General features: G+C 36.0%; 1 protein-coding gene across 2 annotated transcripts in view; it reads right to left on the bottom strand.

Annotated features, from left to right (window-relative positions):
• Window positions 1-26,470, bottom strand: part of LOC150099795 (alpha-2-macroglobulin-like protein 1) — a 1,007,775-nt gene that overhangs the window by 126,275 nt on the left and 855,030 nt on the right. For both annotated transcript variants that reach the window (XM_090403789.1, XM_090403790.1), the window contains exon 29: window positions 22,599-22,689. In XM_090403789.1, the coding sequence (XP_090259915.1) occupies window positions 22,599-22,689 (91 nt within the window). The remainder of the gene's footprint in view (window positions 1-22,598; window positions 22,690-26,470) is intronic.

The raw sequence follows: 26,470 nt of genomic DNA, 5'->3' as shown, positions 1-26,470 counted from the left end.
TTTTTCATGTCATTATTTCCCACTTTATCATTAATTTCATTCTATTGTTTAATGTCATATAAATTATCACCCACTTTATAATCTATCGAACTTTTTCCCGCACTGTCATTTCTAAGATGCACAATATTCAACTGCCATGTCAGTTATGATGCCATTTTCCCTACTTGTATTTAAACTTTAAACTCACATTTAACTCATTTATGTAATTTTTTTTTGCTATCATTCACCCTATCTATTTTATCACCAGTCGCACGCTTGTTTACTCAATGCTACTCGCCACTTTACCATTAATTGCATTCTGTTTTTCAATTTCCGTTACGTTCATATTGCTTTCATCTTTCTTACTACCATTGATTGTTTCGTTTTAACAGATCATTTGTTCACTTTTTTACTACTATTTCAATATTCTTTTATATTGTCTCTGTGTTTGCTATGAGATGAGCACTCATCCTTCTCATGGCATTCTTGCTACTATCACCTTCAATTACCAATACATTATTGCCTATCAAGTCTGAATTCAGATCACACTTCACACACACCCTCTTTCCATCCGCCTTAAATATCCATAATTTATCGACATAATCTAACGAATACATATAACACACCTCACATTTCAAGAAATTACTAAAATCAAAATTTAACTCTTGTAAAGACAAAGAGAAAACCACTACCATCTTTCTTTCACTGGTTACTATCTTCTTCTTTCCTAGATCTGTTTTCTGGATAAGGAACCAATGCTTTCCATTGGTTCCTTATCCTTGCTTTTGGTCTTAGTTCAGCAAAACTCTTCTCATATTCCATTCAAGTCAATCTCCTCTATGCATTTTTTGTATGGCCAGGCTTTCTCTTTCCTTGTGGATTCCATTTGGGTTGCATGACAGATTTCTTCATGATCATTCCTAAGTGCATCTAAATTTTCATTTTCTGATTTCAGGGTTGATTTTTTTGCTGATTCATTCTTTTCCAGAGGTCTTCATTAGTAATAATCTGTGGCCACCAAATTTGAAATATGCTCTGCAGACATTGGTTTATGAATTTTGTCCATATAAAAGAACCGATTTAATACATGAATTAAACATTTTAAATTTTATATCTGTGTGAATATTTTCATTTTCTCTACTAAGTTGTTTAGCATATGTACTTCTTGCCTTTTGAATCCTTATATCAACATCTTTAGTTGCTTCTCCATCTGTAGATAAACCATTGCTGAGAAATGTAAATTGTGAAGCAGTTTTGATTTTTCCATTTTCAATCGTACTTGGTGCCTTGTTGTTCACAGTGATTCTCATTTCATTTGTTTTGTTTGTATTTATTTTCAAATGAACTTTCAGTGATTCTTCTAGTATGCGGTTGGTTTATTTTGGATATCTGCATGCATGTGAACAATTAGATATACATCATCTGCACAGTCTAGATCCTTGTTCTTCAACCTGTGGTCCGTGGACCAGTGCTGGTCTGCCAAAAATTTTCCCAAATCATGTAGCGGCCATATGATTCGGGCGCTACGTTGTTTCAGGGCAAATGGGATGCTGCTGGCAACAATAGTGCCCAAAGTATAGGCGAAGTGCACGCCCATCGAATGCCAGTATTGCGTTAGCTCGCCTGTCAACGACATGTCGCAAAAATTCTTATTTTATCATGCTCGTCGGTATTGTTTTCTAATATTGTGTTGTGATATTTCAGAAAACAAGTTATTTCTTTCGTAAAATTTGAAACCTTACAACATGGAGACAAAAAAAAGTCAAACAGCAAAACCTTTTAACCTTCTTTAGTAGAGGCAAGGACAATATTCAGGAGAAAAGTAGTGATGGTAGCAAAAGTATGCCAAGTACTAGTGCTTCAAGTTTAGAAGAAACAAAGAAAAAGAAATATGTTGATACTTTAGAATGTGCAATACAAACCAAAAAAAGAAAAGGAAACTTTGTTAGGTGATTCGAGGACTATTTAAATCTTGGTTTCATTGTAGCCCATGGCAGTGAACTATCGGCACGGCCTTTGTGTGTAGTATGTTCCAAAATGCTGTCAAATGACACTATGAAACCTTCCAAACTTGCTTGTCATTTGAATTCAAAGCATAGAGATTTTATTAATAAGCCACTGGACTTTTTTCAAAGATTACGTGACCAGATGAAAAGTCAGAAAAGTGAAATGAAAATGACAATGACTAGTAACAAGTCACTGCTTCGAGCATCTTATTTAGTTGCTTTCGAATAGCTAAAATGAAAAAAACATTTACTATTGGTGAGGAGTTAGTAAAGCCTTGCATCTTAGATGTTGTACGAGAAATTTTGGGTCCTCAAGCCACTAAAAAACTGGAGGCTATATTGCTTTTGGATACCACCATTCAGAGGAGAATTATTGATATGGCCACCGATATTTAAAAGCAAGTTGTAGAGGGGATAAAGAAATCGAGATGTTTTGCGATTCAACTTGATGAATCAAATGACATGAGCAACCATGCTATCCTACTTTGCTTCGTGAGGTATAGTGAAGATAAAGACTTAACGGAAGAACCACTTTGTTGCCTTGACTTACCTGGATGGACCACTAGTTCAGAGATATTTAATGCTCTTGACAGGTATTTTCACATGCAGGACTTAGACTGGAGCAAACACATAGGAGTGTGTATGGACGGTGCTGTGAGCATGACTGGATGTCGCTCAGGAGTAGTTGCGAAAAAAAGGAAGTCGCACACCCAGAAGTTTTGTCCACTCACTGTATGATCCACCAGGAGCACCTAGCTGCAAAGAAGCTTTCTACCGAACTAAACACTGTGATGAATGACGCGGTGAAGATCATTAATAAAATTTGTAGTCGAGCTATGAACTCCAGGCTGTTCATAGCTCGACTGTGTGAGAGTATGGACTCATGCCACCAACATCTCCTTCTCCATGCAGAAGTGAGGTGGTTATCAAGAGGAAGGGTTATTACACGCTTTTTCGCACTAAGGGAAGAAGTAAAGCAGTTTCTGCGAGAGCGAAAATCTGACCTAATAGAGCCTTTGTTGAATGAGGAATGGATGACTAAGCTTGTGTATATGGTGGACATATTTAGCTTCTTAACGAACTTAATATTTTTCTTCAGGGGTCTTATACAAATATTTTTACACTAAGTAATAAAATGGATGTGTTCAAAAAGAAGCTGGCTCTTTGGGATAGTCAGGTACAAGAGGAAGATACAGAAATGTTTCCACTTCTGGGAGAATTTTTGATTGCTGCTGATGTCAACAAGAAAGTCATAATCAACATAATAAGTCAACATTTAAGGACATTAGCTGAAAACTTTAATAATTATTTCCCTGAAAATGAGAATCCTCATAAAGGAAACCTGGATTAATAATCCCTTCTTGGAAGATATAAAATCATGTGCAGTTGATCCTTGTGAAAAAGAAAACCTGATCTTAGTTGTCTTCTGATGTCACTCTGGTGTCCAGACATAAAATGCAATCATTCTCTCAATTTTGGATATCACTTAAAAAAGAATATCCATCTGTTATAAAGCTATCAAATTGTTGGTCGTTTTTTCGACTTCTTATTTGTGTGAAAAGACGTTTTCAGCCATGTCAGTAATAAAAATCAAACAGAGAAATCAAATGGATGTTACTGCAGCGCTTCGTCTCTCAGAAACATGCTCCAGCCATATATCAAATTTTCTAACCTCTAAGCAGCAGCATATGTCGCACTAGCTAAAAATTGAGTTTATAACACTGGATTTAGTAAATAAAATACTATCTACATTGGCTTATGTTTCTGTCTTAACCATCAGCTGGTCCGCAAAATATTTCACCTATTTTTCCTGGTCCGAGGTGTAAAAAGGTTGAAGAATGCTAGATCATCCAAAGTTATATTTATTTTCCATGATATTCCTTTGGCATGGTTTCATTGCTGTCTGTTTTAGAGCATGAGCTAGCTCCAGTATGAATAATAAGGGAGATAGCAGACATCCTTGTCACATTCCTAACACAGTTTGAAAGGGCTGTGACAAAAATCCATCATGCAGCACCTAGCACTGGAATTTGTTATATCCTTCCTGTATGAGGTTTATTATCTTCTGTGGGATTCCTTTGTTTTGAAGTAAATTCCAGACAGAATCTCTAGCAATGGAATCGAGGGCCTTTTCATAATCCACAAATAGCGAATATAAAGGAGAATTAAATTCACCCGACTGTTTGATTATTATTCTTAAGGTGTTAATGTGGTCTATAGATGATCTACTGGCATTCAGACTGCTCTCTTCTCGTGCCCTCATCTAAAATATTAAAGATTCTTAAAAGAATAATTTTGAAGAAAATTTTGTTAATGACACATAGCAGGTTTATGTCCCTCCAATTATTACAATTTCCTAAATCTCCTTTCTTTGGTATTTTTATTATTATTCCTATATTCCAATTCCTAGGGAATGTCTCTTTCCCCCATATATCTTGGAAAGTTGGGCAGAGCATATCTGTGATTGTTGTGGTGTCAGATTTTAGAACCTCCGCCATGATACCATCATGTCCTGCAGTTTTTTCCATTTTTCATTTCTTTAATAGTCTTTTTTTTTTTTTTATCTCCAATCTAAATGGTGTGCAGATATCAAATTTTAATTCATCTACTCACTTTTTTACTTCTGTTTGTATTCTATCACTGCTATTGATCAAGATTTGACTAAAACGTTGTCTCCACCTTTCCAGTTATTGTTCTTCTGTTGACACTAGAATTTTTCCATTGAAATCCTTCAATGGGACATTCTTTTGCATGGCTTCTCTTTTTATAATAATGCAACTCTCTACTGTTATGCTTGTCTGCAGCTTGTCGGGCTTTCGATGCCAGTTCTTCAAACCATTGCCATTTATCTTTTCTAACGCTTCTCTTAACTTTTTTTTTAATTTCATCATCATCATCATGCACATTATCAAGGATTTAGGCCTAGCATGGCCTGTTCCGGGCCTTAGAAGTCATCGTTGAATTGTTTAAGAGGACGTCCTGGTTTTCTTTTTCTTTTCTTGAGACTGTACGGAAGAAGAAAGAGAGAGGAAAAATAGTGTGCGTGTTGCCTAGGTATGATAATGATGAGCTGAGCAGAAGAGCGGTGATATTGAATGGCATAATAGCAAGAATGTGTGACAAGAGAGGACTGGTATATGTGGATGCTAGGAGTGCGTTTCAGGAAAGAGAGGAATTGTATGCGAGAGACCGTTTACATTTGAATGAGGAAGGACGTAGGCATCTGGAGAGATTGCTGTTCTGAACGAGTCAGTGTGTCCCAGGGAGGATGATAGCAGGGGTGGCCTCTTGTGGGAATGGATACTTGGGAGAAGGGAGACGATGTCAAGTAACACTGAGCCCAGTGGAGTCTAGAAGGGATAAAAGCTGGGTATAGAAACAATGGCATTTATATGCTTTATGCTAATGCCAGGAGTATCCGGAATAAGGGAGAGGAATTGGTGGCGCAGATAGCATCAGCCTGGCCAAAAATTATTGCGATAACTGAGACATGGTTGACAGAAGGGGATATAACAACAGGAATAGAAGTCGCTGGGTATAGCATTTTTCGTGGATAGGAGGGGAAAGCGTGGTGGTGGAGTACTGCTTATGATAAGTGATGGCCTATGTCCTCTAAGAGTGGAGGCTTTGGAAGGAAGTGAGACAAATTATTTTGAGAGTGTATGGTGTAAGGTAGAGGTAAGCAAGACAGGATATTTAGTGGGGTGTTGCTACAGACCCAGGAGCACAGAGGATGGGGACCAGGAGATGTTTAGACAGCTAAGTTTGGCAAGTGCAAGAAGAATGATTGTTATGGGAGATTTTAACTACAGTAGTATAAATTGGAGAGAGGAAGATGCATGTAGCAATAGGGGAATGGGATTTCTAGAATTTTTGAGGGACAAATGTCTTAGGCAACATGTAACAGAGGGAACAAGAGGTTCAAGAGTTTTGGATTTGGTTCATAGCATCAGAAAAGCTGATTATAACTGAGATGGCATCTCTTCCCCCAGCTGGAGATAGTGACCATGCGGTTTTGACTTGGAAGATAAATAGACATGCAGGAGTATCAAAGAGAAGGGAATGTATATGGATTTATAAGGTGGGTAATTATAATAGTCTTAGATATCAACTTGGGGCAGTTTCATTGAGGGAGGAATTGGAAGGGCGATATCATTAATGCTTTGGAAATTGTGAAGGAATATTTGTTAGCAGCAATAATAAGCTGTATTCCACAAGTAAAGAAGAAGACACGATTTGATGTAAAGTGTATGAGAAAAAATATCAAACAGGAACTGCAGGTGAAAAAGAGGTTATGGAAGAGATATAAGGAGAGGGAGTGAAGGGCAGGTACATGAAGAATATAAGACTCAGGCCAGAAGAGTGACTAGTGTGGTAAGGAAAGCGAAACTGGAATATGAGAGGAGATTGGCCCTAAGATCCAAAGAAAATCCTGGGGAATTTTTTAGCTATGTGGCCAGTAGGAGGAGAAATGACTGTGGAAGAATGATATTGTGGGATAAACATGGGAAAAGAGTGACTGATGCAGAGGACATAGTGCAATTGTTCAATGAACACTTTATTCGAGTATTTCATCCTAGAGGAGTCAGTTTTAATGCTACAGGGATAGAGCAGGTTCAAGGTTTAGAAGTACAGGAGTAGAGTGTGTTTCAGATACTGAGTACTCTGGATGTCAGTAAAGCTGTGGAACTGGATGGTATTTCACCCCGAGTTTTGAGAGAATGTGCTAGGGAACTGACAGTGCCTTTAACCTGGCCTTTCAATGAAAGTCTGGCTTTGGCAAAGGTGCCCAGGGAATGGAAGGAAGGAAGGTAAGATAGTGCCATTGCATAAGGGTGGTAACAGACTGGAAGTGTCTAATTATAGGTCAGTCTGTGTGTCATCAGTAGTTGTTAAGATCTTGGAGAAAGTAGTGAGGGACCGTATACAGCATTGGGCAGATGAGGGTAATGTTATCTGTGAGAGTCAACATGGATTTGTGAAAGGGCACTCTTGTTTTAGCAATATGCTAGCCTTTTATAATAAAGTTATAAGAACATTAGATGAGGGAAAGGCATATACTGCAATTTTCTTAGACTTAGCGAAGGCATTTGATAGGGTGTCTCATGATAAGCTGATATTTATGTTGCAGCACATGGGTCTGGATGTCAGATTGGTCAACTGGATTCAGGATTGGCTGTCTGATAGGAATCAGAGAGTTGTGTATGGTGGAGCAGTTTCCAGGAGGCAGAGGGTTACAAGTGGGGTCCCACAGGGCTCAGTACTAGGACCTATATTGTTTAACCTTTATATCAATGACATTGCCAGTGGATTGCAAGGGGATATTCAGTTGTTTGCAGATGATGCGAAGCTGGGAAGGATTATTAGTAATAGTGCAGATGTGGTAGCCATGCAAGAGGATTTAAATAAGCTAGATAGATGGGCAAATAAATGTTGGTGTCAGTTCAATGCAGCAAAATGTAAGGTCTTGAGGTTTGGGAAACATCGATGGGATGATGCATACTCTATGGGAGGAGTTATACTGGAGGAAGTAGGGGAGACAAGAGATCTGTGGTTGATGATTGATAGAAACCTGAAGTTTAGGGGACATATTGCAAAGGTGGTAAAGGTAACAGAGGATTGCTGCAATTATGAGAAGGACACTGACCTGCAGAGATAAGAAGGTTATCATTCCGTTGTATAAGTCTCTGATCAGACCACACTTGGACTATTGTTCTCAGATTTGGTCCCCAGGATTTGAAGGGGATAAATTAACTGTGGAAAGGATACAAAGACGGATGACAAAGATGGTTTCAGGACTGTACAAGGATAGTTATGAGAATCGGCTGAGAGAATATGGACTGCAGAGTTTGGTGGATAGAAGAAGGAGAGGTGATATGATTGAGACTTTTAAACTGTTGAGAGGTGGTTACAGGGTTGACACTGGGGAGTTCTTTCGCTTGGTTGAACAGCGGGAAGGAGTGATGACAAGAGGCCATCCCTGGAAGTTACGAAAGGAAACTGTAAGCAAGAGGGTAAGGAGTGGTTTCTTTGCGTGGAGGGTGGTTGAACCGTGGAATGCATTGCCTGATGAAGTGGTGGGAGCGAGAACGGTCAATGAGTTTAAAGAGTGGTATGATAGACTTTGTGTTTCTTAGGGGGGACCTCCCCTCGATGAGTCTTGACAGACTTTATGTTCTTAGGAAGGACCTCCCATGATGAGTCTTTTGACTCCATGGAGGCCTGAATAATAATAATAATAATGGCTTGTACTTTAAGGCTTGTTTTGGTAATCTTTCTGTTTTCATTCTTTGAACATGTTCCATCCATTTATGTTTATATTTTTTAATTTTTTCTATTACTGGTTCTTGGTTTAATTCTTTCATAATTTCTTCATTTCTTTTGTGATCAAATAGGGCATGTTTTGCAGTTTTTCTCATAAACTTCATTTCTGCTGTTGTTAATCTTTGTTTGTCTTTTTGTTTTATTGTCCAGATTTTGCTTCCATACATTAAGACTGGTAGGGCTAATGTATTGTATACTTTTAGTCTGGTTTGTTTCTGAACTAGGTTTGGTTTAAATATAGAGTTAATTACACCTGTTATTTTTATTGCAATTTTTATGTTTATATCTTTTTCATTTTCATATGTGATCATACATCCTAGGTAGTTAAATGAATTCACCTGTTCTAAGATCTTGTCCTTTAAAGGCCATAGTTTTTGATTTTTCTGTTGATATTATCGTACCATAATCTTTGGATATCACATTTAGATCTAAAATAGCTTTCTGTAAGTTATCTTCAGAATTTGTAATTATTATTTGGTCGTTGGCAAAGAGGAGAGTGTTTAAGTTTACTGTAGGAGAAAGTTTAATTCCTTGATGTAAATTTTTATTCCATTTTATTATTATTTCATTTAAGTAGATATTAAAAAGAGTTGCTGAGAGGGAACATCCCTGTCGGACCCTCTGGTTTATCTCTCTCGTATATGATAGCTCGTGATTTAATCTTATTTGTATTTGATTATTTTCATATATACTTGTGATAGCTTTTAGGATATTATTTGGTATTTGTCTTTCTTTTAATATGTTAAATAATATGTTTCTTTTAACTTTGTCAAATGCTTTTTCAAAGTCAATAATGCAGTATGTGTTTCTAAATTGTATTCTCTTCTTTTCTCTATTATTAATTTTAGGCAAAAGGCCGGGTCTATACATGATCGTCCTTTTCTAAATCCATTCTGTACTTCTAAAAAAAAGTTTTCGGAATATTTCATTAGTTTGTTATTTAAAATTCTGCTATATATTTTGTAACAGGAATTTAGTATACTGATACCTCTATAGTTTTTAGGGTCATCTCTATTACCTTTTTTAAAAATAGGAATCACAATTGCTTTTTTCCATTCTATTGGGGGGGGGGGATACCAGTTGAATAAATTTTATTTAAAAATAATAAGAGTTTTTCTTTGAATCTTGTTCCTACATATTTATATAGTTCGGAACCTAGTTTATCTTCTCCAGGTGATTTTCCGTTTCTTGTTTCTTTCAGGCTGATTTCTAATTCTTCTTTAGTCATTTCCTTTTCATTTTCGTTAATTGTTTGCCAGTTGTCTTTTTTAAAATATTTGTCTGTCCACAATTCTGTGTAGTAATTTAGAAATTCTGCTAATTTCAATTCAGTGTTTAATTTTATGTTTTCTTTGGTATCTGCATTTAAGTGTTTCAAAATTTTATATACATTGGGTCTTATTTTATATAAATCATGTTCTAAATTAGAAACAAATTTGTTCCATGATTTTCTATTTCTTTTTCTGACTTCTCTTTTAGCTATGGCTCTTATTCTTTTATATTCTATTTCATCTTCTAATCTTTTACTGCTTAACCATTTGTGATAGGCTTCTTTTTTTCTTTTTGATTATTTCTTTCATTGTATCATCCCAGATCTTCAGTTTTTTCCTTTTATTGAATTTTTTGGTCTTTCCTAAGCTTTCATTTGCTGTTGCATTTAGTATCGTTTTTATATTAAGCCATTCTATTTCTATTTCTTCCTTTTGTTTTATTTTATCTAGATATTGGTTAATTCTTTGTTCATATAGCCATTGTACATTTGTGTCATTCAGTAGTCTAGTTTTACAAACAAATGTTTCAATTTTTCTTTCTGTTCTTGTTACTTGTAGCCATTTAGGTGGTAATCTTAATTTTATTTTAACAAGGAAGTGGTCACTGCTTATTCATATCCTCTGTGAACTCCAACATCTAGTGAGAATTTTGATGTCTTTTCATTTAATATAAAGTAATCTAATATTGATTTCCATCCTCTTGCTGCCCAAGTATATTTATGTATGTCTTTATGTTTATAGAAAGAATTCATTATTTTTAGGTTATTATAAACTACAAAGTCAATCAATTTTTTACCATTCCTGTTTAGAGTATGTTCTCCATGTATTCCTATATTATTATTAATTTTCATGTTTCCAATTCTTGCATTTAAGTCTCCTGCTAAAATTACGTAATCCTTTTTATTTATTTTATTATATATGTTTTGTAGCTGATTATAAAAATCAATATTATCCTGTTCTCTTCCCTCTTCTGGGGCATATAAACCAATTATTGTTAAATAGCCTCTATCTATTTTTATTCTAGCTTCTATTATTCTTTCATTCCATAATTCATAATGTTTTAACTGTTTTGAAAGGGAGTTATGAATCCAAATCATGACTCCTGCTTGTGCTCTTTGGTCTCTGTCAACTCCACTGTATATCACATTAAAATTTTCAGTTCTCATGGTTCCTTTTAATTTCTTTTTTGTTTCAGTGATTACTGCTATTTTAAAATTTCTTTCATTTAATAATTGATCTAATTCTATTTCTTTATATGCTATTCCTCTTGCATTCCAGTTTGCTATGTGTATTATATTTTGTCGTTTCCATTTTTGTTTTACCTTTTCCATTCCAGGGTCATTTCCTATAGATTCAATCCAATTATCTTTTTCTGTCAGCTTACTAGTAGAATTATGTTCTTCATGTCAGGGGACTAGCCTGACGATGGAATAGTTCAGTGGTAGGGCTGCTACCTCAAGGCTTCTGAACTAGCCTTCTTCCGAATTTAAACCCATAGGAGGAATAGGGTATATTGAAGGGGAGAAGAGTAGATTATAGAAGAATTATAGTAAGGTTTTTAGAGAGGGCATAGTTGTAAAGCCAGAAATGAAAAGACCCCATAGCCCTCGAGTACTCTAATAGCATAAGGGTCATAAAATAAGAAGAGTTGGCTGATAAGGCCTTATAGGAAAGATTAAAGTAAGTGGATCTTCCTCAAAGTAGTAGAAGGAGAGGATAGATCCAGCTAGGGGTCCATGGGAGTGCCGCTTCCCTTACAATCAAGATGATTGCCCCTTATGGCCCTGTTGGTCCACGAGTCCTTATTCAGTATATTCGGACCACCACACACACACACACACACACGCCCACATGGTGGGCTCCCCTATCTGCCACCCAGGGGATGCGCTCTCTAGGGGGTTACAGGATCCCCCTCTCGGGGGACCCTGTAACCCCTAGAGAGTGAGTCTTTTTTTTTAATTTAAAATCTTATATTTATCTTTAAGTTCATTTTCCTTTCGGGAAGTATTTCTTGCACATAATTTCAGCTTTATTTTTTTCCTTTCATCCAGTAGTCTCCAAGTTTCCACCGATAACGATTCCTCTTTCTTTCTTTTAGCATATCCTAAACCATGTTTGCTGTATCATTAAGGACTTTATTTACCTTTTTCCATTTAGCTTCCATATCATCATTTCGTATATCCTCTCTTCCATTAAAATTAATAGCCATATTTTTTCTTAACTTTATTTTAAACTCATTACAGACTTCAGCATTTTGTAATTTAGCAATATCAAATATATAACTGCATAGATCCCATTATTAGGTGATGATCTGAGCCAATATCAGCACTTCTTTTATTTCAGACATCTAATAACATTTTCCCACACCTTTGGCTGATGGCAATATGATCTATTTGGTTCTACATCTAGTGACACAGACTATTTTATGTATTCTCTTATGCTAGAAGATTGTGCCACCTATTACTAAGTTATATTTGCCACACAGTTCCACTAACACTTCACCATTTACATTTCTCTCTTCCAAACCATGCTTGCCCATACATTCTCCAGCAGCTTATTATTAGTACCAACTTTAGTGCTGAAGTCACATATGAAAAGTATGCTCTCTTTACCACATGTCATCGTCAAGGTTTTATCAAGGAGACTATAAAACTTTTATTTTGCTTCGAAGGATGCATTCTCAGTTGGGGCACAGAACTGAACAACTCTTAGTCTTCTAAATTTAGTTTTAAGATTTATTGTTATTATTCATTCTGAAATTGGCTCCCTCCCAATCATTGCTTGACTAAATCTTTTGCTCATAAAGATTCAAACTCCATATTGATGTATATCAGTTTATATTAGGCATCCTGAATAAAGAAACACATTCCCACTGGGAAAATTTATTTTACTAATCTTGATTTGCTATCTCCCAATAATTCCATTTTATATTTTTCCATCTCCTTTCTTAGTTGTGCTAATTTTCTTGTTTAATAGAGTGTTTTAACATTAAACTGGCCAATTTGTGTCCTAATTTTCCAAGCTTACAATACCAGAGAGTCTGTCTGATTTCTGCATTTATCCAACTTGAAAACAGTATTTAAATTTTTGAAGACTTGCAGGTTGTTAGTCCACAGAGTTCCTATTCTGGTATTGGGGCTGCTACCTCAGAGTCTTGTTTGTGATAACAGGTTCTACCAACAGAAGGTGAGAATGGTATATGAGTGGGAGAGGCTATATGTTATATATCACGAAATCAAGGAATTCATAATATATTGATAAATTAATTTTTTTATCTCTTGGTTTTGTTTATCATATGAAGCACTAATATAAATAATCCACAACATCTGTTGATTGTTGATCATCTGTTGAAATAAGAAGAGTGTATATAGGAAGCAGTAGTGAATGTGTGGGTGTGGTAATGGTAGGCATAGGAACAGGATGGCCTGAGATATAAAGAAAGTTGTTGAGTCTGTAAAAAATATGGGTTAGGTGGTGATAAAGGTAAATGGCCAAGAGAGGTTTTCAAGAAGTCACAGCTAAGAGGTGATATCATTAGGACTGTTTATATACCTAAGATTGAATTTTGTGTTTATTAACAAATGCCCGAGTACTAAAATTTAGAAAGATGAAATTATTGCATTGATTCAGTTCACTGATCCAAAAATTGTTGGAATAAGTGAAACATGGTTGGATTAGGATGATATCCTGATGGAAATAAAAATGACAGTGTGTGATGTCTTTCATGAGGATAGAAAGTGCAAGAAGGGAGAGAGAGAGAGAGAGGGGGGGTGAATTACTGTTGATGACATCAAGGGAATTTATGCCTGCAATAGATGGAGATGCAAAAGACAAGTAGTGTCAGTTTGGAGGAAGTATAATCTGAGGCAAATAGGATGAGATACACATACCAGCCACTGATTAAGAAACCTTTATGCAGAGGTACGTAAACATGACTTATGCAGTGTACATGCAAAATACTTGGTTACATGCATCACCACGTGTTAAACAACTTTAAGAATTCTGCTGTCAGTAATTGTTAATAGTGTTGATCACAATGGGAAAAAACAAAGGATCTTTCAGAATTTGATAAAGGGCTTATTCTGGCTGGAACCATGATTTTGAAAACAGCATAGCTGACTGGTTTCTAAAAAGGTGAGATATCCTGGGTGTTTAATCAGTGTAACCCACTTACTTGTCTAAAAGGTGTAATTGTGGTCATAAGCTAGTCTGTCAGGAATGAGATCACTGTCATCTGAGAAGACTTGTTCAGACAAACAGAACTTCCTGTGTGCAGTTGACCAAAGTATTTAATGAGGAATGTTCCTGATCCATATCTTACTGAACTATTCATGGGGAATGGAAGAAGAAGATAAGATCAGTATTGGCAGCTGCATGCCTATACAGAAACACTGATTTCTGTGAAGAATTGGAAAGTTCATCTACAATGGTGTCAGAAACACCAAGACTAGACACTAGAAGACTGGAAAAAAGTGATATGGTCTGACAAATCAGAGTACACCTTATTCTGTACTGATGGTAGGCAGAGAGAGTTTAACAGGAGCCACATGAAGCAATGAACCCAGCTTACCTTGTAAATGCAACTCAATGTTCTAAAGGTGGTGTCATGGTATGGAGCATGTTGTGTTGGTATGGAATGGGTCCCCTAATATTGCTGGAAGGTAGGGTGATCTCCAAGGAATAAATGAACATTGTTGTTGATCAAGTCTATCCTGCAATGTGGACTTTTTATCCAGCAAGTGAAAGCTGTTTCATGAAAGATAATGCTTCTATAATCATGCAAGCATCGTTCAGCAGTGATCAGGCTGTCTGGTGAACAATATGTATGTTGTGGACGTAGATGCAATCCTTGTGGAATCTATGCCAAACCACATATGTGCTGTAATTCGAGCTAATGGAAGAAATTATTAAATAAAGTTTCTAATTCAGTGGCTGGTATGTGTACCTAGCTGGATGCTACTATAGGCTAGGAAATGTGGAGGTGGGGGGGAGTGAGTCATAAAGAAAATGTGAAACAAGAATATCTTAAAATGAAGAAGTAGTCCTGCAATCAGGGCGGTCCGAGAGTATCTGATGCCCCGAGGCAAAGAAAATTTAGGCACCCCTATATATTGTCTCTCTATATATATTTTGTCATACTCACACAAGCACATGTACACCTACACATGTGGATATTTATAAAAATAATATCATTATGAACATTAAAAAAATTTATTAATCAAAATCTCTGTACTTGAGGTTAAGTATACAAAGAGCAGGAGAGTGGAAGAAACAGAGAAAGGCAAAAATAATGTAGGATGATTAGCGAACACCAGGACAGCTTGAATGATTTCAGTTTTTTATTATTAATCAAGCTTTTATTAATTTTTTTCGAAGGTTGTAATTTTCCCCCGAACTATGTAGCAAAATCTGGCACCACGAAGTCTTAGTGCCCCTAGGCAATTGCCTAGATTCGCCTAATGATAAAACCGACCCTGCCTGCAATACAACAATTACTGATTCAGCAGAATAAGTAAAGCCCATCAAAGTTATTACAAATATGAGGTCTTTTATAAATACAATTTAATATAAAACAATATTAATTTTATAGATATCTTTCAGCATTTAAAATTATGCACATCAGGTGCCAGTAGCATGTAGTCACAATGCCATTAAAACCAATTACAAAAATTCTGATGTTCAAGGAATAATGAAAAAAAATAATAAACATAATTTATGTTAATTTATAGTATTAATTGTACTATCTAACAACAATTAGGTTTATGAAAGTCAAGTTATTCTTCTCTATATATTTCTCTATTCTGTTCTACCTTTGTAAATGGAACAGAATGAGATAATGTCCAAAACAGACAGCATTATGTCTGTTTTGGACATTATCTCATTTATTTCATGAAATTCTTCTGAAGTAAATTAAACAACTTTCATAATATAATTAACATCTAAAATCAAATAGTTAAATATTATCACATAGCATTTTGAGCAAATAATTTTTATACTAAATAGATCAATAAGGAATATTTATTATGTTAGGTGACTAGATATTTCACATAATGATCTGCAAAACTTGATAATCTTTTATTGCCTTTTCTGTATTGAAGTGATGTCCACAAAAAAGAATTGAATGAGCACTTTATCAGTGTATATCATACAGATGTAAATGATATCATACAATATATAGAAGGGAGGCAAGTATTAGGAGAATTGGAATTCAAAGAATCAGAGGTGTATCAGGTGTTGATTGGGTTAGATGTTAATAAGGCTCTGGGAATGCATCACATATCATCATGTATTCTTAAAGAATGTGCACAGCAGTTACCCTTGACCTGGTTATTTAAGAAAAGTCTTGCAGTGAGTAGGATTCCTAAGGAGTGAAACAACATAGTCCCACTCCCCAAGCATGGTTCTAGGACAGAAGCTTCCAATTACAGACTAGTCTGTATAACTGCAGTTCTAGTCAAGGTGTTGAAGATATTGGTTAGGAATAAAATACAGGATTGGATCGATGGACATAGCATCGATGGACTTACCATCATATATGATGGTAAGCATGAATTTGTAAAGCGTAGGTCCTGTTGTAGCAATTTACTTGCATTTTGTGATAGGGTAATGAGTGTGTTAGATAAGGGAGAATTTATTTATTTATTTATTCATATGGAGTTTCCTCCCTTTTTTCCTCCATCCTTATTGGGGCGAGTTGAGCCCCCTCATGGGGGGGTAAGTATTTATGGCTGTAGATCCGCGTGTGTTCACGGGGCCAGTTTGCAGGATGAAAAACTCCAGATAAAGTGGGGGGGGGAAAACACTGCTGTCCATGCCCAAGACCGGCTAACTTGGCTATGGCTGAGGAAGACCCTTAAGCTCCTCACATCAGGGAGAATCATATATAGTGATATTCTTGGACTTTGCAAAAGTGTTTAACAGATTATCACATGGTTGGTGTACAAGTTAGTGTACAAGCTGCACAGGAATGGAATAACTAGTATATTGGTTAGGTGGATCGGATATATTCTCTAAATGATACCAGGAAGTTGTGTATGATGGAGCACTGTCTCAAACAGAAGAGTAACCAGTGCCCCAGGGTTCTGTTCCTGGGCCCCTGCTATTTAACTTGTTTGTAAATGATACATCATGTGGACTCACTGAGGATCTTCAATTGTTGCTGATGATGCATATTGCAAGTGCAGCAAAGACTGCACATCATAGTGCACTATGATAAGAAGTACTCTAACATGTAGGGATAAGGAAGTGGTTGTACCACTGTATAAAGCATTGATTAGACCACACTTGAACTATTGTACTCAGATTTGGTTACCTGGTTTTCAATGTAACGTAAAAACATTGGAGAGGGTCCAGAGACGAGTGACTAAGACAATATCAGGACTTTGGAATGCTAGCTACGGAGAGAGAGTTTCAAGAAATGTGGATTGCAGAGTTTGGCAGATAGGGGGAAAAGAGGTGATACAATAGAGATGTTTAAGTGAGTGAGAGAATTTTATTAGATTAAGGCTTGGAATAGGGAAATTTTAATTATGGTCACCCTGCACGTGCATGCACACACAGGGTAGTCATGATTATATAAAGATCTAAATATATCCATATTCAGCATCTAAAAAAAAAATATATATATATATATATAGAGAGAGAGAGAGAGAGAGAGAGAAAGAGAGAGAGTTGCTGTTTTTAGTCTCAAAATTTCTACCATTCTTGAATTACAACAGAGAAACGTCTTTCAAAATATTTTTAAAAAAAATATCATTTATGTTTCATATCTACAAATTCTATTTCATTACCTATTCTGATATATTCCCTCAAATTTTTGCCAGCCCATGTGTGCAAGCCTCCAGTCTCAGACTGTGTGTGCAGTAGAGAATATGCTCACAATTGCAAAAATCACAAAATACAAAATCTTAATTTGATACACCTAAAATCGGTGACAGTAAAAATAAAAATAAAAGTAAAAATTGTTAAAAAAAAAAAAAGAGAATTCAAGAATGGGTAGATTCAAATATGATACTGTGTGAGAGTCAACATGATTTTGTGAAGGGTTGGTTATACCTTAGTAATTTACTAACTTTTTATAATAGAGTAACAGCTGAGTTGGATAAAGGAAATGGCTACATGATGATTTTGCAAAAGCACTTGACATTCAGTTGTTTGCTGATGCAAAATTAGGTAGAGTAATAATTAATCAAGACAATGTGGAGAGCTTGCAGGACCATTTAAATACGCTGTCAGTATGGGCAAAAGTTAACGGATGTCAGTTTAATGTCAGGAAATGTAAAGTTATGTATTTTGGGATAAATAGATTACAAACCGGGTATCACATTGATGGCACTGTATTCCAGGAAATAGATGAAGCTAGAGATTTAGGGGTGGTAGCAGACAGAGAGTTGAAGTTTAGAGGACATATTGCTAAGGTTGGTAAGGTAGTCCATAAGATTACTTGGCTATTGAAGAACACATTAACAAGCAAAGATAAGGAAATTGTCATTTCTCTTTATAAGAATTGATATGCCCACATCTGGATTACTGTGCTCAAGTCATGTTCCCTGGGTTTCTTGGGGAATGAGGAAGTGGTAGAGAGGATTCAGAGGTGAGTGGCCTGTAGAATGTTCCCTGTGAGGACAGATTGAAGGTGTGTGGATTGCAGAAGTTGGTTGATAAGAGAAAAAGCGGGGGTATGATAGAAACATTTAAGTTGCTTAAAGGATTTATATAGGATAGACATAGGGAGAAATGTTTTGGCACTTGGAGGCTGGAGGGACCAGAACAAGGGGTCATCCCTGGAAGTTGAATAAAGGTGTGGTTAGTAGGGGTGTGAGGACTAGATTTTTAGCATGGAGAGTTGTAAATGAGGGAACTGTGTTGCCAGAGCAAGTTCTGAGTGCGTGGTCTGTTAATGGGTTCAAGTAGAGGTAGGATAGATTGTGTCTCTCATGATGAGTCTTCGGACTCCATGGAGATGCACGTATAATAATAATATTATTATTTAGATATCCTTGTTGTCGTCATGAAGTTCCTGATGTGATCCCTCAAGGAGTGTAAGGATATGATAATACTACATGAAAAACATACATTATTATTATTACTAACTTCCTATCTACAATTTTCCTCCAAATAAATCTGTTGCCTGTCAAGACTCTAACACATTATCAGATCTTATATTTCTATCTTCTAAGGCACTTTTTACTGCATCAATCCACATTTATTTTGGTCTTCCTCTGGGTCTTTTTCCTGCCAACCTGGCAGGGAACACTTGTTTTGCTAATCTTTCCTTTCCATTCTCTTTAAGTGACCATACTACCTGAGATTAGCTCTGCTAACACATTCCTGGATGCTAACAATGTTAAGTTCTTTCCTAATATCTTCGTTTTTAATAACATATTGCCACTGATGCCATCTGTTCACACCTCTAATCTTCCTCAGGATTCTCATATCTGTGGTCTTTGGTGAAGTGTTTTATTTCTAACCCAGATCTCAGACCCATGAGTTAAAATTGGTTTGAACACTGTCCTAGTCATATCTAAATATTTCACTAAGTGCAACTTGAATGCTGTTCTGTGATGTTGTTGCAGTTCTAATGAATGCACTAAACTACTAATGCAATATTTTTCATAGTAATGTTGCCCTTTTATCAACTACCTATAACCAATAAATCTGAGGATTTATGAATTAATTCACAAATTAATTCAAAAATCCATGTAGATACAAACCTCCATCTCCATTTGCACAAGTTCAAGTGACTGTATTGTTCAGAGAATTGTAGAAATTAAGAAATAACATAAGCAACAAGTATGATTTATCATATAATTCATTTTTACAGTATGTTCTGAAATAACTGAGTGTAAATTAAAAATTGTGAAATCAAAAATTTTATGCTGGCAGTTACCAAGCATGTGTGCTTCCTTTTTAACTAGCATGCATGTGGACACATGGAAAGTTGAGAGGGAACATTGGTTACGAGGCTAACTTATAGTACTTTGAACACTATAAATGCTATAAGTTTCTAACCCACAGTGCACCAACACATAAAAAAACAAAAATCTGAAAGGTCTGCAGGTTAGAAGGATATCCTACAGTAACTCATCTATCTATCTAAGTTCACTGGGCATCTATAGATGCCGTATGGTCACTCTGATGCTCGGTGATGTGCCACACCAGGCCTCACCATGTAGTCCTGTTGTTTGCTTTTCTGGCAGCCTCAACTCTCTGAAGATCAGTCACTCCACACACACACACACACACACCATCCATCCATCTCATTGATGGTCTACTTCTTCCTCTTTTTCCAGGAAATCTACCTTCTATTACTGTTCTGAGAAGTCCCCTCTTCCATCCTTTCTGTGTGTCCAAAATATTTCAACTTTCTTCTGTCAATATCCTTAAGGAGCCTTAAAGTTCTACTGATCTTTTCTAACACCCATTCATTTGTATGCCTTTCAGTATATGATATTCTCAACAGCCTTCTGTAACACCACATCTCAAAAGCAGATATCCGTTTCTTATCTGACTTCTTTAGGTTCCAAGCTTTGCATCCATAAGTCGCCGTTGGAAAAACAACTGCATCCAAAATCCTCAACTTTGTTCCCATGGAGATAGATCCATCCTTCCCGATTTTAGACAAGTCTCTGACTGTTGTTCTTAACCTTCTTCTGATGTCTTCTGAACAGCAATTCTTCACATTAATAATGGATCCTAGATACTCAAACTTGCTGACTTCCTCAATTCTTTTTCCATTAAGGTAAACTTGTTTCTCAAGAGCTTCCCTATTTGTATTTCCTTTGAGAACCATAATCTTGTCTTGTTAGGATTTAGTTGAAGTCCTCTGTTATTACTGATCTTGTTAATTATGTCAAGAATTTGTCCTAGTTCTTCCATGTCATTACAAAGGAGTACTGTATCATCAACATACTCAGATTGTTGACCAATCTACCCCCTATCCTAATTCCTGTCTTGACCTTATTCAATGCTTCACGCATGATGTCCTCTGTATATATACTAAACAAGTGAGGAAAAAGTAAACATCCTTACCTTACTCCTTTTCCAACCTGAAGCCAATTAGTCAATCCAACACCTGTCCTTACCATGGCTTCTTGCTCCATATACAAGTTGCTATCAACCTGATAGTGTTGAGGAAAACCCATTCTTTTCAATACTTCACACAATTTCACATGCTCAACACAGTCAAATGCTTTAGCGTAGTCTAAGAAACACATTACCAGAGGGAGTCTGAATTCTTTATATTTTTCTATGATCTGTCTACGGCAAAGGATCTTATCTCTGGTGCCCTTACTTTTCCTAAAACCTGCTTGTTCCTCGGGCTTCTCTGCCTCAACTTTGGCCTCAATCCTATTTAGCATGATCTTCAATAAAATTTGCTTGCATGAGATATTTACAGTAACTCAGATACTACTAATACCACAGGTGTCTGACCCATGTTGTCACACCACAAATAAATTAAAAAAAATATCAAAGGATATTAAATGTCCATTTTTTTTTTATTGCCAGATTCAGATTTTCCTGAAAGATTATTAGAATATCACCTTCAGCCTAGGAATTCCCTGGGTTTGAATTACTTAAAAGACAAGAACTCCATCCTGGAGTCCATATAGTCACCTTTCATTAGTGCTTGAATTAGGTTTCACTGGCCTGTCAGCTGTTTCGAACTGTTGGTTGTCGTCAGACACCATAACTGAGCAAAAACCCTCTACTCAACCATAGCAATCCAATGTCAAAAAGTTATATTTTCATAAGTGAACTCTTGGTAGATGCATAAATCAATTACTTACCATGCACAGGAGTTTACAAAATTCAGTGCACTTGCAATCTACCCTACATAGGGGAAACAGGATGCAACATGCTAATAAGAAAAGACGAACATAAACATCACATTAAATTCCTCCATTGTGATAAAACAGGCCTGTCAGACCATGCACTTTAAACATATCAGAGAATCAACTGGGAAGGCACTAAATCCCTACACTGCACCAAAACCTAAAACAAAAAGTTCAAGGAAGCTTGTGAGATGCTTTGACATCATTTGAATCTAAAGAAGAATGATGGGTTTGTAATTCAGAGAATCTGGAGGACCCATCTTCAACCTATATAAAGCATCCAGTACATGATGGCTGAACCCCAAGACAAGAAAATCTTAATATAAGGGAACTGCAGAGATGTGTTTAATGTAGTTCTGCTATAAAAGTTTATTTTTATTTATTTAGAGATTATTTTCATCATCTGTATATAATTATAATGATATGTATAACAAAATTATTTTATTTTGTTAATTTATATTTTTGTATATATTTTATTTATTTTTATTTTTTATTTTTTTACCACAGGTCAGGCTAGGGTAAATGATTAACAAAGCATTTAGATTTATCTTAGTTTTGTATATTGTTATGTAGCTTGTGTCCTGTGCATATGTATGTTTTCCTGATGATGACCTTGATACAGAGGTCAAAATGTCAAGTGTTATTTATAATTTTTAATTACTTTACTTATAATTAAGTAAAGTAATTACTCCAAACACATTGTTTTTGTTTGCATAAATTCTTCACTATGACTGCTGACCAGTGTAGCTTTAAAACAAAGAACTCTCATGATTTCTGTCTGGTCTCTGATGAGAACCAACTGTTTGAAACAGCTGCCAGGCCAGCAACTATATAGGCTACTGGGCAGAGTTCATATCTTTTAGGTAATGCAAATCAAAATAACTGCAGAAGGTTATCTTCCCATAAACTCTCAGTGAAATTTGAATCTGGTGATTAAAAAAAAAATTGACATTTAATATCCTTTTATATAATAATTTGCTAAGACAGAATGAAGCATTTTATGCTCTCTTTTATGATAAAAATAAATAAATAATAATAATATAAAAAAAACTGAAACTGAAGATTTGAAGAAAAGCTATAAAATATGGCATTCATTTTAAAAGTTTGTTAATGATAAATGAAGAAATATAAGAAATAAAATTATACTGTTGCTCTGTGAAAGAAATTTCATGAAAGACACTTACTTCATGTAAACTCCATTCATCTGGAAAATAACCAGACACCATTTTCAGTTCCACAACAGCCATATTTGACTTTTGACCAATAATTTTATACCTTGTATAAAGTGAATACAATAAAACATAATTAATATGATACATTAAACATACAAACTATTGTTTTAATACTGACCATTTACAAACATCTTACATTATAGCCTGCCAGTTTCGCTAGCAAACTATCTAGCTTTTTCAAGGCATTTACTGAAAAACATAAAAACTAGTAAATGCAAATTGAAAGGAACATAAAAACGTTGTAAACAAACTAGTAGCTAAGGTTACACGTTTGCGTGACAGAGACTGAAAGGACTTATTGTTGTTATTCATTATCACGCATGCGTGTTTGTTGTAAACGTGTAATGTGATTACTGGCTAGCTGTAGTTCAGATGGATTTAGAGAGAGGATCAGGTTTTTCCACAAACTATTTAGAATGGTACCCTGATTTCTGTTGAGGTTTCCACCAGTTATTAAAACTATTGTGGCTTCCTTGAATAAACGATGTCTGTAGTCGTCATCCAGATATGGCATGGAGCTATTTTGCCACTGTATCGTGTGGTTAGACGTACAGAAAGGATGTGCTAAGCCAGAAGAGATACTTCTGTTGTGGTTTACATCACCAACATGTTCTTTCTGTCTGATATCTAAACCCTGTGAAGTTTGTCCGATGTAGGCAAGACCACAGGAGCAAAGAATGTAATATACTCTTGGATATGTGTAGAGCCTTATCTTACCTTATCTTTTGGGGATCCTAAAACTGTCTGATGCTGGTGGTTGGTTTGAAGACCACTCTGATGTTGTAGGCTCTTAGTAGTAGAAGAAGTATCTATCTTAGTAGAAGTATCTCTTCCGGCTTAGCACATCATTTCTGTACATAAAAATACCATTCTAAACAGTTCGTCGAAAAACCTGATCCTCTCTCTCTAAATCCATCTGAACTACAGCTAGCCAGTAATCACATTACATGTTTACAACAAACACGCATGCGTGATAACGAATAAGAACAATAAGTCCTTTCAGTCTCTGTCACGCGAACGTGTAACCTTAGCTACTAGTTTGTTTACAATGTTTTTATGTTCCTTTCAATTTGCATTTACTAGTTTTTATGTTTTTCCATAAACGACTTGAAAATGCTAGACAGTTTGCTAGCAAAACTGGTAGGCTATAATGTAAGATGTTTGTAAATGGTCAGTATTAAAACAATAGTTTGTATGTTTAATTATCAAACGACCAAATATGTTTAATTTAAACAGTTTAATATGATACACTAAAGATTTTCTTTTTTAAATTGCAAAACATTCTTTTGGAATGAATGTTACTCTGATCAAACTTTATAAACTGTTATCAAAAAGTATAAAGAGAGATGAGAATTCCTACATGTTTACTTACAGTCTGGGGATTAATCGCTTTCAACATACATGAATGTGTGTGTGTGTGTGTGTGTGTGTGTGTGTGTGTGTGTGTGTGTGTGTGTGTGTGTGTGTGTGTGTGTGTGTGTGTGTGTGTGTGTGCATGTATGCTTATATATATATATATATATATATATATATATATATATATATATATATATATATATATATATATATATATATATATATATTTATGAAGACCTGTGTGTATATATATGTGAAGGCTTGTGTAGCTCAGCGGAAGTGGTGAGTGGTGTTTGCTTCTTCAACACTAAGTCATCCAAAGCCTAGGTTCAATTTTGCTCGCTGACTAGAGGAAGCTTTTTTTCAGCCAGCTCCTGAGTTAGTCAATCTGTGGCATGCGTAAGCTGGTTCTTTCTCCTGAAATCTCAGGTTTTTCATCCCGAAAATTAAAAAAAAAATCAACCATAGAACCTACACTATTACAGACAGTAAAATATTGTGTTAAGATAAAGGACCACAACATTGTGACACATGCCAGTTGTCTTAACGACAAGCAACAGTAGCATCCATCAACAGATGCAAACAGCATCCATGCTAAGAGTGGATGAATGAACTTAAAAGGTATTCAGATGAGTATCACTATACCAACAGTAAAAATGAAACAAAATGGAAATCTGGTGCAATATGAGAGCACAAAGAAAAAGTAAACCATGCTAAATTGAACCATACCCTGAGTCAAGGTTCAATCAGCAAGTCAGCTACCAAAAAAAGTACAATAAAAGTTCAATGTTGCAAAGTATACACTTAGTGGGAAAATCTTAAAGGAGGTAGCAGGGATGAGAGATCAGGGAGTGGTGGTGGACAAGGACCTGAAACTCAGGGGCCACAATGCACAAGTTACGAAGACCTCACATTGGATAACAGAAATGATGAGGAGGACCCTGATAGGTAGAAACAAAAAGGTTATGATGCCGTTGCATAAGGTCTTGATCAGGCCTCATATGAATTATTGTGCACAGATTTGGTCGCTGGGTTTTCATGGTGATGAGGATATGTTAGAAAGGGTCCAGAGAAGATTCACAAAGCCGGTCAGTGGTCTTTGGAATGTGGAGTATGAGGACAGATTGAGAGAATGTAAATTGCAAAGCCTTGTGAAAAGAAAAAGGATGGGGGGGGGATAGGATTGATATGGTTCTTTGCATGGAGAGTGGTTGGTGGGTGGAATGCATTGCCTGAGTGTGTTGTGAATGTAGACACAATTGAATCGGTTTAAGGCATGGTTTGATGAGCATTGTGTGATAGTGTGTATCTCCCATGATGAGTCCCTGACCCCATGGAAATCAGATGTTATAATAATAACAATAATAATAAAAAGTAAAACTTATAAGCATGAATGTTTATACATGGGTTCCTGGAAAGCCAGACTTGCTTTGCAAGGAGATGGAGCAATATTATGACATCCTTGGATTAGTGAAGTGCACAGGACAGATCAGGGGACTGGGGTTAATGAAAGGTGAAAGAATCATCTGGTCTGGGAATAGTACAAAACATCAAGTAGGAATTGAATTTTCTGAAAGAGGAAGAGAAACATTATTAGGATCCAAACAAGTAAAGGAAAAATTATAATAGCAAGGTTTGCAGCAGGACCATTTAACATCACAAATATATTCACCTGCTTCAGAAAGTACTGAAGAAGAAACAGAATTCTATATAACAACATAGAAGTAAATTTGGAATCAGTACCAAAGAGATATATTGATCTGATTATTGGAAGAGTTTAGAAGGCTAAAATTAGAAGGGACAGAGACATGAGCAAGAATAATGGACAAAGATGAATATGGAAAAAAGGAAAAAGAATGCCTGAGTTTGCAAGGAAGCACAACATAGTAATTTGCAATATGAAATTCCAGAAAAAAAGACTGCAGTAAGTGGACATAGTGATCACCTGATGGAAGAATGAGGAACATGCCAGATATGATACTCATAAGGAAAAGATAGGCCATAACATTTTAAGGAACAGACAGGGAAGTAGATCACTAAACTATAATCCAATTACCGTGACACTGATCTTGGACAGGAGATTGTGCAATATAAAGCCTCTCCAAGTCACATCATCATCACCACCTTCCATTGGTATGGCCTGTTTTCACAAACAGGGCTCTTGCAGGGTGAGTATTGCTGCCTTAAATGCATATCTTCCCCCAGTTGTGAGGAAATTATCCAGTGAAATACCACCCAGCTTTTTGGAGATGTGAAATGGCTACTGCAATTTTTATCAACGGAGTAGAGCTGTCCACTTTCTGTCCCCTCCCCCTTTCCCCAGCAAGGCCATCACACGCAACGCATGTGATGGCCTTGCTGGGCATGCTCAACACACCATTATGATTATTCAACTAGAGAGCCAGTTTCTCCTCCATTTAAAAGTACAATAAAAGTTTACCACAGACTGGCAGCCAGACAGTGCATAG

The sequence above is a fragment of the Typopeltis vanoorti genome, chromosome 14, assembly GCF_054136105.1.
Source record: "Typopeltis vanoorti isolate ZY-2024b chromosome 14, IOZ_Tvanoo_1.0, whole genome shotgun sequence".
Classification (NCBI taxonomy): Eukaryota; Metazoa; Arthropoda; class Arachnida; order Uropygi; family Thelyphonidae; genus Typopeltis; species Typopeltis vanoorti.
This window is presented reverse-complemented; position numbering and strand designations above follow the sequence as displayed.